The sequence below is a fragment of the Microcaecilia unicolor genome, chromosome 7, assembly GCF_901765095.1.
Source record: "Microcaecilia unicolor chromosome 7, aMicUni1.1, whole genome shotgun sequence".
Lineage (NCBI taxonomy): Eukaryota > Metazoa > Chordata > Amphibia > Gymnophiona > Siphonopidae > Microcaecilia > Microcaecilia unicolor.
Window position 1 is genome coordinate 228,700,151 of NC_044037.1, and position 15,330 is coordinate 228,715,480.

A 15,330-nucleotide genomic window follows, 5' to 3' on the forward strand; every position below is an offset into this window, starting at 1 on the left:
CATTGACTAACATAACAGCCGTGCAATTCATGACTTACGTCTACATGGAGCCAAATGTTGTACTTTTCACATATATCTGCTATTTCTTGAATTGGATCAAATGCTCCATACACTGTTGTGCCTGCTGTGGCATTGACATATAGGGGAACATGTCCCTAAAACACAAAATAATAGATTTTTTTCAAGTGAGAATCAATATTATAATCAGACTGTTAACTAGAAACAGTATACATCTCAGAAAACACTAGGCTCCTGCACTAAACTGAAAATTATACGCCTGCATGGGAACAAACTGCAGTGTATTCATATTAGAGGCCGACCGAATTTCAGTTTCAGTTTTGGATTCGGCACCGAAACTGACCAGAAATCTGGGTTTAGGTTTCTGCTGAACATGCTACTGCATATTCGGCAGAAACTAAAATTCTCCACCCGCCCTTTACCCACACCCGCACCTGCGACACTCTGCTCCACCCTCGTGCCACCCGGGCCCACCTTAACAAGCCCTGGTGGTCTAGTGGTCTCTTTAGGGCAGGAATTAAGCCAATTCTTTCCTGTCTGCTAAAGCTCCTCCTGAATCAAAATAACTGCTGAGACTTTCTGTGACAGTCTTGCAACACTGATGTGGAAGGTCCTGGCAGCAATTTTGAGACTGGATATTGGTCCCATATGCCAGTGCCAGTCACTCCTGCTTATGCTGGTGCCAATCTCAATATGGCTGCCGGGACCTCCAGCAGCAGTTGTGCAAGGCTGCTGCAGCTGCAGGAAGTCTTGGCAGCCATTTTGATTCAGCAGTGGCACTAGGCAGGAATGAGTGGGCTTTGCTCTTGCCCCTGAAGAGGCCAGTAGACCACCAGGGCTTGTTAAGGTAGGCCTAGGCAGCCTAGGGGGTCAGGTCTTTGCTGGGGGCAGAGGGTGGAGGAGAGGGAAAGTAGTGGTGGCCCGAAGGCCCAGAGGCACCCATTTTCCTGTGGGCAGGTGGGAGGGCAGCTAGCTGGATCCTATTGGGATGGGAGCAGGCAGGAAGGGAATGGTGTTCCGCCGAAACCAAGCGGCTGATTTCAGCTGTGGATTTGGTTTCGGCCCGCCTCTAATTCATATTCTTTTCCAAAATGGGGTCACTGTATATTGTAAAGGATTTTGAAAAATAGAAAACAATTCAGCAATGGTTCTTAACCCAGTCTTTGGGGCACACCTAGCCAATCGGGTTTTCAGGATATTCACAATGAATAAGCATGAGACAAATCAAATCTATCTCATGCATATTCATTGTGGATATCCTGAAAACCTGCCTGGCTAGGTGTGCTCCAAAGACTGGGTTGAGAATCACTGCTATAATGTTTTCTATTTTTCAAAACTCTTTACAATATCCATTGACCCCACTTTGGAAAAGACTGGCTGGGTGTACCCCAAGGCTGGGTTGAGAACCATTGCATTAAAGTATAAAGTTGGATTTTCTGTGACATGTCCCAGTTCACCACTTACATGAATATATTTAACCAATGACTTTTCTGTCTCAGGAGTCATGGAACATGCAACTGGAGAACACTGATATCACTTTGAAGAAGACAGTCTTAAGCCTGCTGGGAGTGGGTACCTGATTACACTTTTATACTGCCTCCGTGAATAGTCATAGAGAATACATGCAATACAGTGAATAAACACACAATCTGTAGCTGGACTGTGCAGAGAAGGTTCAGAATCTGGGAATGCAAATGCCCAGCCTTCCTCTCCCATTCCAGCAGCTTACTCATGTCCTTTATCCCCAACCTGACAATTGCCATCTCATGAAACAAAATGCATATGTTCCCCCAAATTCTATAAATAGTGCCTAAAGTTATCATACAATTGTATGCCCAGTTGTAGAATAGGGTCAAGTTAGGTGCATAAGATAATTAGCTAATTGGGCTAAATTGGAGATAAGCACTATTCCCTCTATGCTGAATGGGAGTTCTCCAACTGCATTGCTGCTAGTGGGGGCAGGGCCACCTGGGAGGGGCAGGGGGGGGGGGGAATTCTCCAGGCCCAGCCTCTAAGGAGAGGGGCCCGGTGATGGCAAGCTTCTTCCTAACTGCCTGCTTCTGGGTCTGTCTCTCTCCCTGTTCCTGAATGCCGGGACTCGGATGATTGCATTAACGCGATAACCTGAGGTTATCGCGTTAATGCAATCATCCAGATCCTGGTACACAGGAGCAGGAGATGACAGATTGAGGGAGGAGCAGTCAGATACAGGAAGGTAAGCGGGGCGGGGATGGCGGCTTAACTTTGGGAGACGGCAGCTCAAGTGTGGGGTGGGGGCTGCACAGTGCTGTGGTGGCCCAGGTGGGGGGTGGGGGGAGGTCCTGCCCTGGGCTCGGCTGTGACCCTCACGGCCCTGGTGGGGGATGATGCATCTATATTGTGTTTTCAACCAATCACTAGGGATAGGCAGACTCCCTGGAGTCCTGCAGAGCTTGCCTATCCCTTGCTATTGAACATGTGATACTGAAACAGCACCACCCATTGGCAGGACTGTAGGTGGAGGACTCCCGCTCAGCTTAGAGGGAACAGTGGAGATAAATACCAATCATTGGCCTTAACAAACACTAATTGGCAGTTGCCCATGTAACTAATATGTGCCCCTATTCTATAAACTGAGCACCTAACTTTTTTCGTGTGCAACTGGAAATGGGGTGTTAACATGGGAGGGGAATGGGTGCATTAGAGGTGTTCTGATTAACTTTGCACACTCTTTCTGGAATAGCTGCATTTACACACCTAGCTGCCACATTAAGGCATAAGTGGTCGTGGTTAAAGTTGTCTGCATTACTGTGGACTTGCGAGTATTCTATAACAGATTTACCATACAAATGTACCATTATAAAATATAGCTTAGCACCCAGTTTTTTAGCACCTAACCTTTCGCACCCTTTATAGAATTGAGCTCATTACCTAACTGGGACACAGACATGAAGCAACTTAACAGTTATAATCCCAGAATTAAAATAATATTCTCTGGCATCATCAATGCTGGTATATCAAATCCTTTTAGCTCTTTAATCATTTGCTAATTCAGCATTCTTTAGGGAAATAAGCTCTAAACAAAAGTCACTTTCAAAGACTTAGTTGTAGTGAAGAACAAAAACACACCTTTTGTTTAGCTTCAACAATTTTTGCTTCCAAATCAGCTGGTATTATTTTCCCCCTGTAATTATTGCAGAAATCAACATGGATGAAAAAATAATGATAAAGCACAAACTGTACAGTAGACAATCACAAGAATCATTTAATGAGATTTCTTGTCAACTGACAACTAGCAGCTCGCCACCCTGCATCATAGTACTCTTTAAACATGATAAAACAAATTTAACAGATGAATACATTTAAAAAAGGCAATTATTTCACTAAGTTTTCACATTTGTGAGTCCCTTTCCTTGTGTAAATACAGGAAAGTATAGTGTAGCACATATGTGTGTAAGTGCCTTGAGTGCTATAGGGAGGCATTCTATAAATCACGTTCAAAATGGGGGTGAGAAAAGATCAGAGTGTTAAACTGTGCATGAGCCCTTGTGCCTAGGCCAAGGCTTAAGAAGGATCTTGGCCCAGGCCTAGGGTAGACCGTCCAGGCGCAAAGCAGAACCACAGCCACAAAGCCCCGCACACTCAGCACAATCCACTAGCACCACCAGAAAAGGGAAATAGACCACTCTGGCGGGCCTCACGGCTGAATGGGAACCCAATTGTACAGAGTCCAAGCATACGGGCCTCACGGCCGATCTGGAACCAAGTCATACACTAAGGAAGGGAGAAGGAACAATGAGGGGTCCCAAAAGGGACTGAAGTGCATGCAATGCACACAGCGCTAGCTAGTGACACTAGGGAAGGACAACAGACAAAAGCTGGCAGGTACAGGCTACGACAGAGGAAGAGAATGCAAACAAAGGCTAGGAAGAAACACAGGTAGCAAAGGCAAAGCCCACAGGGAAAAAGAGAAAGCTGAGGACAGAATGGGACACAGACTTTATAAGAGCGAAGCTCCACAGGAACACTCTAGGCTGTACCATACAGCACTCAAATACACTAGGCTGTCCCACACAGTGCTCAAGTGAAAAGGGAAGCCACTCATAGGAACACTCTAGGCTGTGCCATACAGCACTCAAGGGTAAAGGGAGGCCACTTATAGGAATACACAAGGCAGTGTCACAGAGTCAAATAACAGACACTAGAGACAAAGGGAAAAGCAAGCAAACAGGAAAGGCTGCCTTTACATATACCAAACAGATAAGGGCAATGTTCACAAGAATCAGGAGACAAGCACAGCAGACAAAGCGTAAAAGCAGGCTAAAGGGATGGGCTGCTAAACACAAGTCAGGAAGAAGCAGGGCTTACACTGCAGTCAAAGGATTAAAGCTAACAAAGGGGAAAAACAAACAATGTTCTTATCAGAACTCAGTCAGCACACAGAGACAGAGCAACAGAGCACCCACAGGTGCAGGGAAGCAAGGTAATCAGGGAAAGCAGCTTAGCTAGGGAAACAAACATGCATACGCTGGGAACAACCAGCATACAGAGAAGCTACAAGCAAAGAGAGGAGTAAACAAACTCCTATGAAAGCACGGTGTGTTACTAGCACAGACAGAGAGAGGGTTAACAGGTTTCAGCTGACAGGGATCAACGCTAAAGCATGGACTGTAGGGAAAGGTAGGTTTAAATAGATCTGACTTCTGACATCTGCTGCCTCAGACGTCAGCTCAATCCCTAACAGGCCAATCAGAAGCGAGTTCCAGACATTCACCTGCCTGTCTAGTAGAATCATAACAGAGCAGTAAGCACGATTCTATAAAAATAGCACCAACTTAATGCTGATTTGTACACCCAGATTTTGGATGCCAGTCTTACGCCTGCTGAAACCTGGTGTAAATGCTGACACCCAAGTTGGGTACACTGACCTCATATTTTAAGTACCCAAACAACTTTTTAGAACACCCATGCCCCTCCCTTGGCCATGTCCCTTTTTGGATATGCGCTAGGAGAATTAAGCACCCTGCCTTATTGAATAGTTTGTAGCCAGATGTGCATGCAAATTCTAATGGGTGCCAATTAAACTCAATAATTGGTTAGCACCACAATTATTGAAGATTCAGAGCTCATTATTCAATTAATTTGTGCATTCATCTTGGAAGCATACACAAGTTTGGGTGCACAAATATGGACGCTATATATAGAATCCAGGGGACAGTGTGCAACTGTAAGAGGGTGTACATGTGGGAGAAGAATGAGTGAAACACGGGCATGCCTCCCACATACGCATGTACCTTATATAATAGTATAAGTTACGTGTGCCCTCAATAGCATAGGAAAGAATTTCTCCACAGGGGAGGGGGGAAAGCAGGGATGTAGCCAGACCTCAATGCTTGGGGGTCCAGAGCCCAAAGTGGGGGAGGCACAGTTTGGCCCTCTTCCCTGCCACAAACCTCGTCCCTCCGCAAACCCACATACCTTGGCTGGTTGGGGTCCCCAACCCCCGCCAGTTGAAATCTTTCTCCAGTGCTGTTCTCAGTGCATTGCCTGCCCTGCTTCCCCTCACATCGCGTGCATGCTCAGTTTCACTAAAACCGAGCATGCACGTGACGTGAGGGGAAGCAGGGCAGGCAATGTGCAGAGAACAGCGCATGGAGAAAGACTTTAGCTGGCGGGGATTGGGGACCCCCGCCAGCCAAATCAGGGTTCTGGATCTAATTTGGGGGGCCCAGGTTACACCACTGGGGTAAAGTAATTATTTAAATTACCCAACAGAGCTTTATATGGAGCAGGTAAGAATTGCAAGAGTTTCAATGTAGCTGGCAGCAGAAAGTGGCTAAGAAATCGGGGGGGGGGGGCAAGTGCCCCGTCTTGCCCCCCCCCACCTATGTGTGCCCTTGATGCATTTACACACCTGTATTTACACCAGGTCTATAGCTGTGGTTAGCTGCAAATTTTAATTATGACGATGCCAACCTGCCCTAGAATTCTATAACAGTATCTGGCCACCCAGATGATGTTATAGACTAGGCCAGTGATTTCCAAACCTGGTCCTGGAGGCAGTGGCGTAGCTACTTGGGGCCACGGGGGCCTGGGCCCCCGTAGATTTGGCCCTGGACCCCCCTGCCGACGACCCTCTTGACCCCCTCCCGCTGCCAACCCTCCCCCACTGCCGCCGTCGCGGTCGGCTACCTTTGCTGGCGGGGGACCCCAACCCCCGCCAGCCGAGGTCCTCTTCTTCCGGCACAAGGCTTTGTTCTGTTTCTGTGAGTCTGACATCCTGCACGTACAACGTCAGATTCACAGAAGCAGAACGGGAGGGGATGGGTCAAAAATGCTGGGGGGGGGGGGGGGCTAAAATGTGCCCTCTCACCTCGGGCTCTGGACCCCCCTCCCGCCGAAGTCTGGCTACGTCCCTGCCTGGAGGCACCCCAGCCACTCTGGTTTTCAGGATACCCATAATGAATATTCATGAGAGAGATTTACATGCACTGCCTCCACTACAAGCAAATCTCTCTCATGAATTCATAACCTGACTGGCCAGGGTGCCTCCAGGACCAGGTTTGGGAACCACTGGACTAGGCGCTCCCAGTGAGCCTAAAAGGAGGCACCCGCTTATAGAATTGTCCCACTAACACATCAAAACACCCCCAACTGATTATTCACTGTACCTTTCATTGCATTTTATCAAAATCACATTCTCTGTGCCAAACCCAAGCGCAGCCCCAGCCTTCTTTATGGAGTAGTGACTCTGCAGGAAGAGAAATACCGATGCTGAAGAGCTGAAGTCAATGTACAAGGGATCTGAACTGAAAATCAGAAGCAGAGATAGGAACTCACATGCTCTGAGGTAAAGAGGATCAATTTAGGAGCTGCTGCCATGCCTTTGGACTTCACCTCTGGGAAATATTTGTAGCGAGCTGCCATTATGCCATACAAGTTGGATATTGCTCCCCCTGTACAACACGCATCACGATACATTGGATAATAAAACATGATTACCTGATCAGTTATCTCTTGCCACAGGTTCATGTTAAAAAGGAAGGGGCACCTAGAGGCCATCAAATGGCTGTGTGTTCTAAGAAAAGACTGCACTGGATGTATTAAACCAGTGGAACCCAAATCTGTCCTAGTCGTCCTACAGTCAGTTGAGATTTCTAGACACCCACAATAAATACATATGAGATTTAGCAGCATACAGTGGAAATCTAGTATATGCAAATCTCTCTTATACATCTTCATTGTGGATATATTGAAAAAATTGACTGACTGGGGGTTCATCAGGACAGATTTGGGACACAGAATGGAAAAAAATTCTTTAACACATTTGGCAGATGAGCTGCACATGTCATTTCAATACTACGGTTAAGGAAAGGAAATCGGTCACTAGACATGCAGGGTTCCAGTTAGCTGTACATAAAGCAGACCCTTGTATTTATACACATATAAAATTATTACAAGACATAATTCTACTGATGTTATATTCACTCTCTTTCCCCATTAATGCAATAAAGAATTATATAGGGAGTTTTGTGAATGATCAACAGTTTTGACAATCATGTGCCCACATAAGAGAAACTTCCAGGGGCACAGCCACAGTAATACATGCAAGCTGACTGGCTTACGTTTTATTCACCTATATTCTGAACCTTCTGCAAATTAAAGCAACATTGACGGCAAATTTTCAATAATCCTGTTAGCAGTTAACAGAGAATCATTAAGGTTCCTTTTGTATCATTATTTGCATTTTACTTTAAAGCAGTATTAGTATTTCAAATTCCTGAACGTTCTTTTACTTCATGATAAAAATAAAAGGGACCTTTTATGAAGCCACGATAGTATTTTTAGCTTGCAGTAAATGTCGAGATGCCCATAGGAATATAATGGGTGTCTTGGTGTTTATCGCTAGCTAATTTCTACTATGAGCTAAAAACACTACTGTGGCTTAGTAAAAGATCCCCAAAGTATGTTATTATTATTATTGTTATCATTATTATTGTTATTATTTGTATAATGCTACCTGATATATGCAGTGCCCCGATATTCAAAGCCGTTTATCTGACCAGCAGGTCACTTAAAAAAATTTCATCAGCGATTATATGGATAAATGCTGCTGCATATATCTGAATGCACTGTCATTTATACGTAGAAAAAGGGGCAGGCTTAGGGGGCAGGCTGAGGGTGGAACTAAAACATCTGGAAGGTGGAAAAAGTGAGATGTTCAGCTAATTTATATGCATAAATTAGACCAGCAAAACAGGATGCCTTACTTTTGCACTGAAGTGGCAACACAACTGCAGCTTACGCATACATTCAGTGGCACCACTTCAGCATATACCCCTGAATTCTATAAATGTCATACAATTTGTGTGCACATATTTGGGCATGTGGCCAATTTGTGTGCACATTTTAATTAAATAATGAGCTAATTAGCACCGATAATTGGTTTAAGCAATTATTGGCACTAATTAGATTTAATTGGAATATATGCACATAAATTTAGGCATGGGATAAAAAAAGAGGGCGTGGAAATGTGAGGGTCATGGGTGGGATGGGGCATTCCTACAATTAATTTGCATAGTTATAGAAGAATGGGGGAAATGCATCTAATTTAGGTGCAAAGATTTGCACCATGTTTCAGTTGGTGCAAATGGTCATGCCTAAAGTTAGGCATGATTCCCGGGCATAAGCGCTATTCTATAAACCGTGTCAAACTTTATGCAAGGCTTATAGAATAGTACTTTATTTCAGTGAACATTTTTTAGCACCATATATAGAATTCACCCTATGGGGGACAATTCAGTAACTAGGTGCCTCCTTTTAGATACCCAATGCCACGCGGTGAAAACCTATTCTATAACAGCATCTGGGCATCCTGATGCTACTATAGAATAGTAGCATAACCCAGCATTGGCAGGCCTAACATTTAGGTGCTGCAGTTACATAGGGGCACTGAAATGTCTCAAGGGTGCGTGTAACTTTACTGTATTCTGTAGGTTGCATGTATAAGTGTCAGCCCTGCAACGTTCCATTCATGCGAAAGCTCCCTTGCATCTATGCACTATCTTCCAGATTCTATACAGGTCACCCAAACCTGGGCGAGCAATTTTGGGTATGGATCGCAGATCTGCGACTAAACTAAAGGGCCTTTTTACTAAGATGCGTAGGTGCCTACGTGCATACAATGCAGATCAAATTAGAATTACCACGTGGCTACCGTGTGCCCTGGGCGGTAATTTTAATTTTGACGTGCATCCAAAACATGTGGCAGAAAATAATTTTTATTTTCTACTGCTTGGTGCTAACCGGGAGGTAATCGGCAGTGTACACGTGCTGCCGATTACCGCCCAGTTACCATGTGAGACCTTACCGCTAAGTTAATGGGTGGTGGTAAGGTCTCAGGCTCAAAATGGATGCACCCTGATTTTTATCTTGCTGCACATCCATTTTCGGCAAAAAAGGCCTTTTTTTGCAGGCGCGCTGAAAAATGGGCCTGCACGCATCCATTACGTGCACCTACACCAGCGCAGGCCATTTTTCGGTGCGCCTTGGTAAAAGGGCCCTTAACTGGCTTAATTGATGCTAAGAATCAATAATTGGCAGTCAATAGGAGTTACACATGGATCTGCTCTGCACGCTATTCTATAACGTGTACACCTAAATTTCATGGTGTGCAACTCCAAAGGGAACATGGTCAGTGACAGTTCCAGAATTTAGGTCCTGTGTTGTAGAATACCTACAGATCTGTGCCTAACTTCCATTATTTTCATGCCAGCATTTACACTGGATTTTAGCAAGCATAAGAGCTTGCGCCTGCAGTTAGGTGCGAGAGGTACGCTCAGCTAGTATTCTGTAAAGGTCGCTCCACACAAAGCACCCTTTGCAGAATACCAGCTTAGCCCGGATCTTCCCAGCTCTTTACTTTGGGCACCATTTACTGAATTCCCCCCATGCCACTTACACTTGCTTTTACAGAACTGTGCTCAGTTGATTCACTGCAACATAGGCACAAGTTCCTGGTTACAGAATTGCCCTTACAGTGCCACTGAATAAATAAACTAAAGCATCACTTAGAGAATGACACGGGGACGGGGAACTGCAGTAACCGCGGGGGTTAGGGACGGGGACAGGGGACAAACTTTGTCTCCGTGTCTTTTTCTACTTTGAAGCCTGTTAATGAATTGGACTGTTATTTATGTTTAAGTGATGCCTACAAAGATATTTTGATTTTTTGGGAAAACAAGCAAACATACTGGCCACAACTAGCAAAATTTGCTTTTGGGATCCTGTACATCCTGCTATCAGCACATCTTCTAAGAAGACACCTTCTATTCCAGGAAGGACTGTGGAAGACAGGAGAGCTAGACTGAATCCTGAGATTGTTGATGACTTCTTATTTATCCACAGATTAAAAAAAACATAACAGTGCTTTATAGGGGATATTTCCCCCCTCTAGGGCATATAGAACAGGTTGTATTTTATACCCCTGAACATTTTAACAGTGTGAATTAGTACATAAGTACCGCCATACTGGGAAAAGACCAAGGGTCCATCAAGCCCAGCATCCTGTCTCCGACAGCGGCCAATCCAGGCTTCAAGAACCCGGCAACCCCCCTTGGTGTAGTAGAAATCACCTATTATTGGAGTTGGAAGGGTAGAGGGTGGTGGTGGGAAGGAAGGTTATTATAGCTGCTCATTGTTATCAGGGGCGTAGCCAGACTCCCAATTTTGGGTGGGCCTGGGCCCAAGATGGGTGGGCAGAAGAACTCTGCCCTGTCCCACCCTACAAGTGATTTGGTCTCTCCCTCTCTCGCCTGCATGCCATATGGTCTCTCAAACATCCCCCTCCCCCCATACCTTTTAAATAGCAGATTTTCACTGGCAGCAAGCAGCAAATAATACACACTGCTCATGTTGACTCCACAGCCTTCCCTCTGATGCAACTTCCTGTTTCCACATAGGCAGGAATACAGCAGAAGGAAGGCTGGTATGCAGGAAGGACAGGAATTTTTGGCTGGTGGGGCTTGGGAATCCCTGCCAGACACTTCATAGGTGTGCTGCTACTGGGTGAGCCTGAGCCCAAAGTAGGTGGCTACGCCACTGATTGTTATTATTGTTCTCTATTTGTAATTTATACACAGCAGTTGCACAGCATATTGTTCCTTTTTATACTTTAATACAAAGATTTAAATATAAAATCATGTGTTCAAGGCTTCTGCAGATGAGTACAGAGCCCACGGGGACGGGGCGGGGATGGGGACAGAACCCACGGGGACGGGGCGGGGATGGAGACAAATTTTGTCCCCATGTCATTCTCTAGCATCACTGCTGACACTTTATTTTATCTGGTAGCCACTACCACTATTGGGCTCATAATGGGCAGTTCCTGCTTCTTGAAGCTTTTAATCTAATAAAGGCAAACGAACAAATATGTGCATACGTGGGAGGAACATGTGTGCATATGTGGGAAGTCGTCTTTCATTTTCAACATTTTGTGTCTTAAAAATAGCAAGGGGGGTCTCATAAATCACAGGGATCTAACGCTAAATAGCGATTCAGAAAATGTATCAATCCCTTTCTTGTGATTGTAAATAATCATAGACTTCAAAAACCTCCTCCTGCCTTAATTTAGTGCATAACGTGCTATTTAGCATTAGATCCCTGTGATTTATGAGACCCCCTTTTTCCTCCTTTAAAGACATTTGCACATATTAGACAGGAAGAAACAGTTATTGAAATAGCCTACTTTTTTTGATGCACATTTTGGAGGTAGTGTAGACGATTGCAAGCCAGTATAGTTTGTTTAAAAATAGCATGGACACATCAAGATCGAGTATGTATAATTTAAATCACATTCATATCGTATACTATGAATGTATCTTGGTGTGTCGGGGGGAGACATCTTTAGGTCAACAGAGAGTAAAATGTTGTCAGTTTGCAACATTGTTGGATTGTTGGTTTAATCAAGTATTGACAATGAATGTGATTATGCTGGAACCAAAATTATAAACCAATCTTCCAAGACAGCATGAAATAAAGCTGCCTATATGTAATTGGCACTGTTGCAAATTGCCGACTGCCCTGTTTGTGACACCAGTAGTTGATCACAAAGGAGAGTAACTGCATAGAGTTGCAGGAGTGGCTCTCGCTGCCCTTATTGTGCAGACTGGATGAACTGTGTGGATCTTTATTGGCCGTCATTTATTATGGTAGTCCTGTTATTAGGTTTCAATTTGCGGTTTTCAAATTTACCTCATTTAGGGGCCATTTTACTAAGGCGCCTAGGCGCCAACGCTCATCCAACACATGTCAAATTGGCGCTACCGTCCAGCTACCACATGCCCCGGGCGGTAATCCCATTTTTGGCGTGTGCCAAAAACACACGGTAGAAAATGTTTTCTATTTTCAACCGTAGGGCGCTTACCTGGTGGTAATCGGCAGTTGGCGTGCACTGGACACTTATCACCCGGTTAGTGTGTGAGACCTTACCGCTAAGTCAATGGGTGGCATTAAGGTCTCAGGCCGAAAATGGATGTGCGCTGGGTTTCATTTTGCCACACGTCCATTTTCCGGCACAATAAAAAAAATCCCTTTTTTCCAGGCACGCTCAAGAAATGGACCAGCGCGTCTCCAAAACACGAGCCTACACCAGCGCAGGACACTTTTGGGCCTGCCTTAGTGTAAAAGGGCCCCCATTGTATTTATGTTTATATTTGGCAATGTTAACAAAATTGTAAGTTTTGTGTTAAACTGTACCTGCTGTACACCGCCTTGGGTGAATCTCTTCATAAAGACAGTTAAAAATAAAATCCCGGTAAATAAATAAATAAAAATAAATGGGCATACAGTGTCCTAACTTGGGACTTCCCCACATGCTAAACCCATCTGTAGTGTAGCTGTAAATTCAGTCTTTTTCATTTATTTCTTTTTCTGGCTGTGTGCTCATGTTAACATTAGCATGTGGCCACTGAAATTTTTTTATGTAGGAGCCCTTACTGCTTCTTATTCAGGAGGCGCTAAGGGATCCTGCATTGTCAGTGTTACTCAGATAGCCCACACTAATGTCAGCACACTAGTTGTAAAGAGTTTTCACACCCATTCTCTGCCCAACACACATCCTTCAAAAATATTTTATACCAATAGATACTACACAGTTAGCAGGCACAAATGGCAAAACTAACGCAAAATGCTTTAACACATCCTGCGTTAGGCCATATTTCCCACATTAGAAATTAATGTGGTTTAGTAGAAGGGCCCCTTTATTTATTATTAACATTTTCCACCTGTTTGTAATCCGCAATTCCAAGTGCATCGGTTTTCGGTGATTAATGGAAATTAAATAAAATTCAATAAAATACTGCACATAACACCACAAACACATAAATAAACAGCATACTTTTCAACCCATTAAAAAGACATGATTAAGAAAAAAACAAGCTTTTTTCTAAACATCAAGGGGCAAATATTCAACTGGTGGTATTCATTAATTTTTTTCACCGCTGCTGACTTTACGCCTGGGCATTCAATGTTGAGCCATGACCAGGCACCGGCACTGAATATCCAGGTATGTGCAGTTGGCTGGCACTTAACAGGTTAAGTGCCAATACTCAGGCTTAACTGGTTAAGGGGTCTTTTTACCAAGCTATGGGAAAAAGGGCCATGTGCTAGAAGCGGGGGCTGTTTTTCCTGCGCGCCAGGGCCCTTTTTACCGCAGTGGGTAAAAAGACCCCAGGCACACATGGCCATGCAACAAGGAGCCCTTACCGCCACCCATTGAGGTAATGATAAAGGCTCCTGTGCTAACTCAGCAGTAAGCAGGCAGTGCGTGGCAATGCCTAATTACCGCTGGGTTACCGCCATGCAAGCCATTTCAGGGGTTTTTCTTTTTCTTGCGTTGGGCCGGCAGTAGTCCCAGAAGAGTGAGAGGTAAGCCCAGGTTGGGCTTGCCGCCGTTCTGTAAAAGGGACCCTAAGTTAAATCATGCAAATTAGGACTGCTATTTATTCAATCCTATTTGGGCAGCCAACTTACCAGTTAAGGGTTGTATATTGACACTTGACCAATTAAGGGCTCCTTTTAGTAAGCCGCGGTAAGCTTGTGGTAGTGTGGGCATGTGTTTTTAGTGCGTGCTGGGCAAAAAAGGCTTTTTTTCAATGGGGGAAGTAAATGGCCATGCGCTAGAATTAAAGGTAGTGCATGGCTATTTACTGCTTGAGCCCTTCCTGCCACCCATTGACCTAGCGGTAAGGGTTCACACGCTACATGTGTGGTACTCATGCAGCACGTGCCAATGAGGCCACATTACCAATTACTGTCAGGAACACCCCCCAAATATTTTCTACCGTGGGAAATAGTGTGCACAACTTTGACATTACCACTGGGTGGGTGCGCTACCTGGGTGGTAGTGTTGAACTGGCATGCGCTACATGCGCAGTAGCCCTACTGCTGCTTTGTAAAAGGGCCCCTAAGTTTTGGCTCCATCCTGACTCTGCCCCTGGACCACCCACTGAATAGCCAGTTTCAGCTTAGGCGGTTCGGGCTAGATTCAGTAAATGGCAGTTAAAAATCGGTTCCACAAAAAATCAGGGAGCAATGGCTCTTCTGTAATAGGCACCCAAAGATGAGTGCCAAACTTGAGCCAGGTGAAATTCCCAGTGCCCAATTTGGGTGCATATCCCCGGTATTCTATAACACTATGTGCAAATTTTAGAAACGTTCCTGACCCACCAATGCAGCTCCCATAACCATGCCCCCTTTCGAGTTTTGCACTATGGGATTTAGATGCACATTATTATAGATTGGTGCCAATTAGGAGGAGATTCTATATATGGTGCCTGAAAAATGGTACTGAAATCAGTGCTGACTACGCGTATTCTATAATATAGAATATGCTTGGTAGATATTTCAGCGCCTAATTCTACGTGCATCCATTTACACCAATGAAAATGTGGCGTAAATCCCAGAGCGTAGATTTAGGCGCACTGGGCCATATTATATAACTAGGCACGTAAATTTTAGAATGCCCATGAAATGCCCATTTCCCCACCTATAACCACGCCCCTTTTTGCCTTTGTGCATTAGAAGTTCAGCGTACATTGTTACAGAATACGCTTAGTGACTTGTGTGCCTAAAATCTAATCAGTGCCAATTAGTGCTCGCTATTGCTTGTTAAGTGCTGTTTTCAGCATTCAACAGCTTGTTAAGTTTCGTGCATTGTTATAGAATCCGCACTGATCTCTAGGCATGCTATATAGAATCCTGAGATTGGTGCCCAACAGGAACGTAGCCAGACCTTGAGGTGGGAGGGGGCCAGAGCACAAATTGGGGGGGCAT

The 15,330-nt window shown here is 44.7% G+C and overlaps 1 protein-coding gene across 1 annotated transcript in view; it reads right to left on the minus strand.

The window, feature by feature from the left end:
* The window catches only part of GAD1 (glutamate decarboxylase 1), a 121,114-nt gene that overhangs the window by 45,570 nt on the left and 60,214 nt on the right, over positions 1-15,330 (minus strand). The window contains exons 7-10 of the mRNA XM_030210852.1: positions 6,838-6,953; positions 6,669-6,748; positions 3,127-3,181; positions 39-155 (exon numbers count right to left, since the gene is read on the minus strand). Of these exons, the coding sequence (XP_030066712.1) occupies positions 39-155; positions 3,127-3,181; positions 6,669-6,748; positions 6,838-6,953 (368 nt within the window). The remainder of the gene's footprint in view (positions 1-38; positions 156-3,126; positions 3,182-6,668; positions 6,749-6,837; positions 6,954-15,330) is intronic.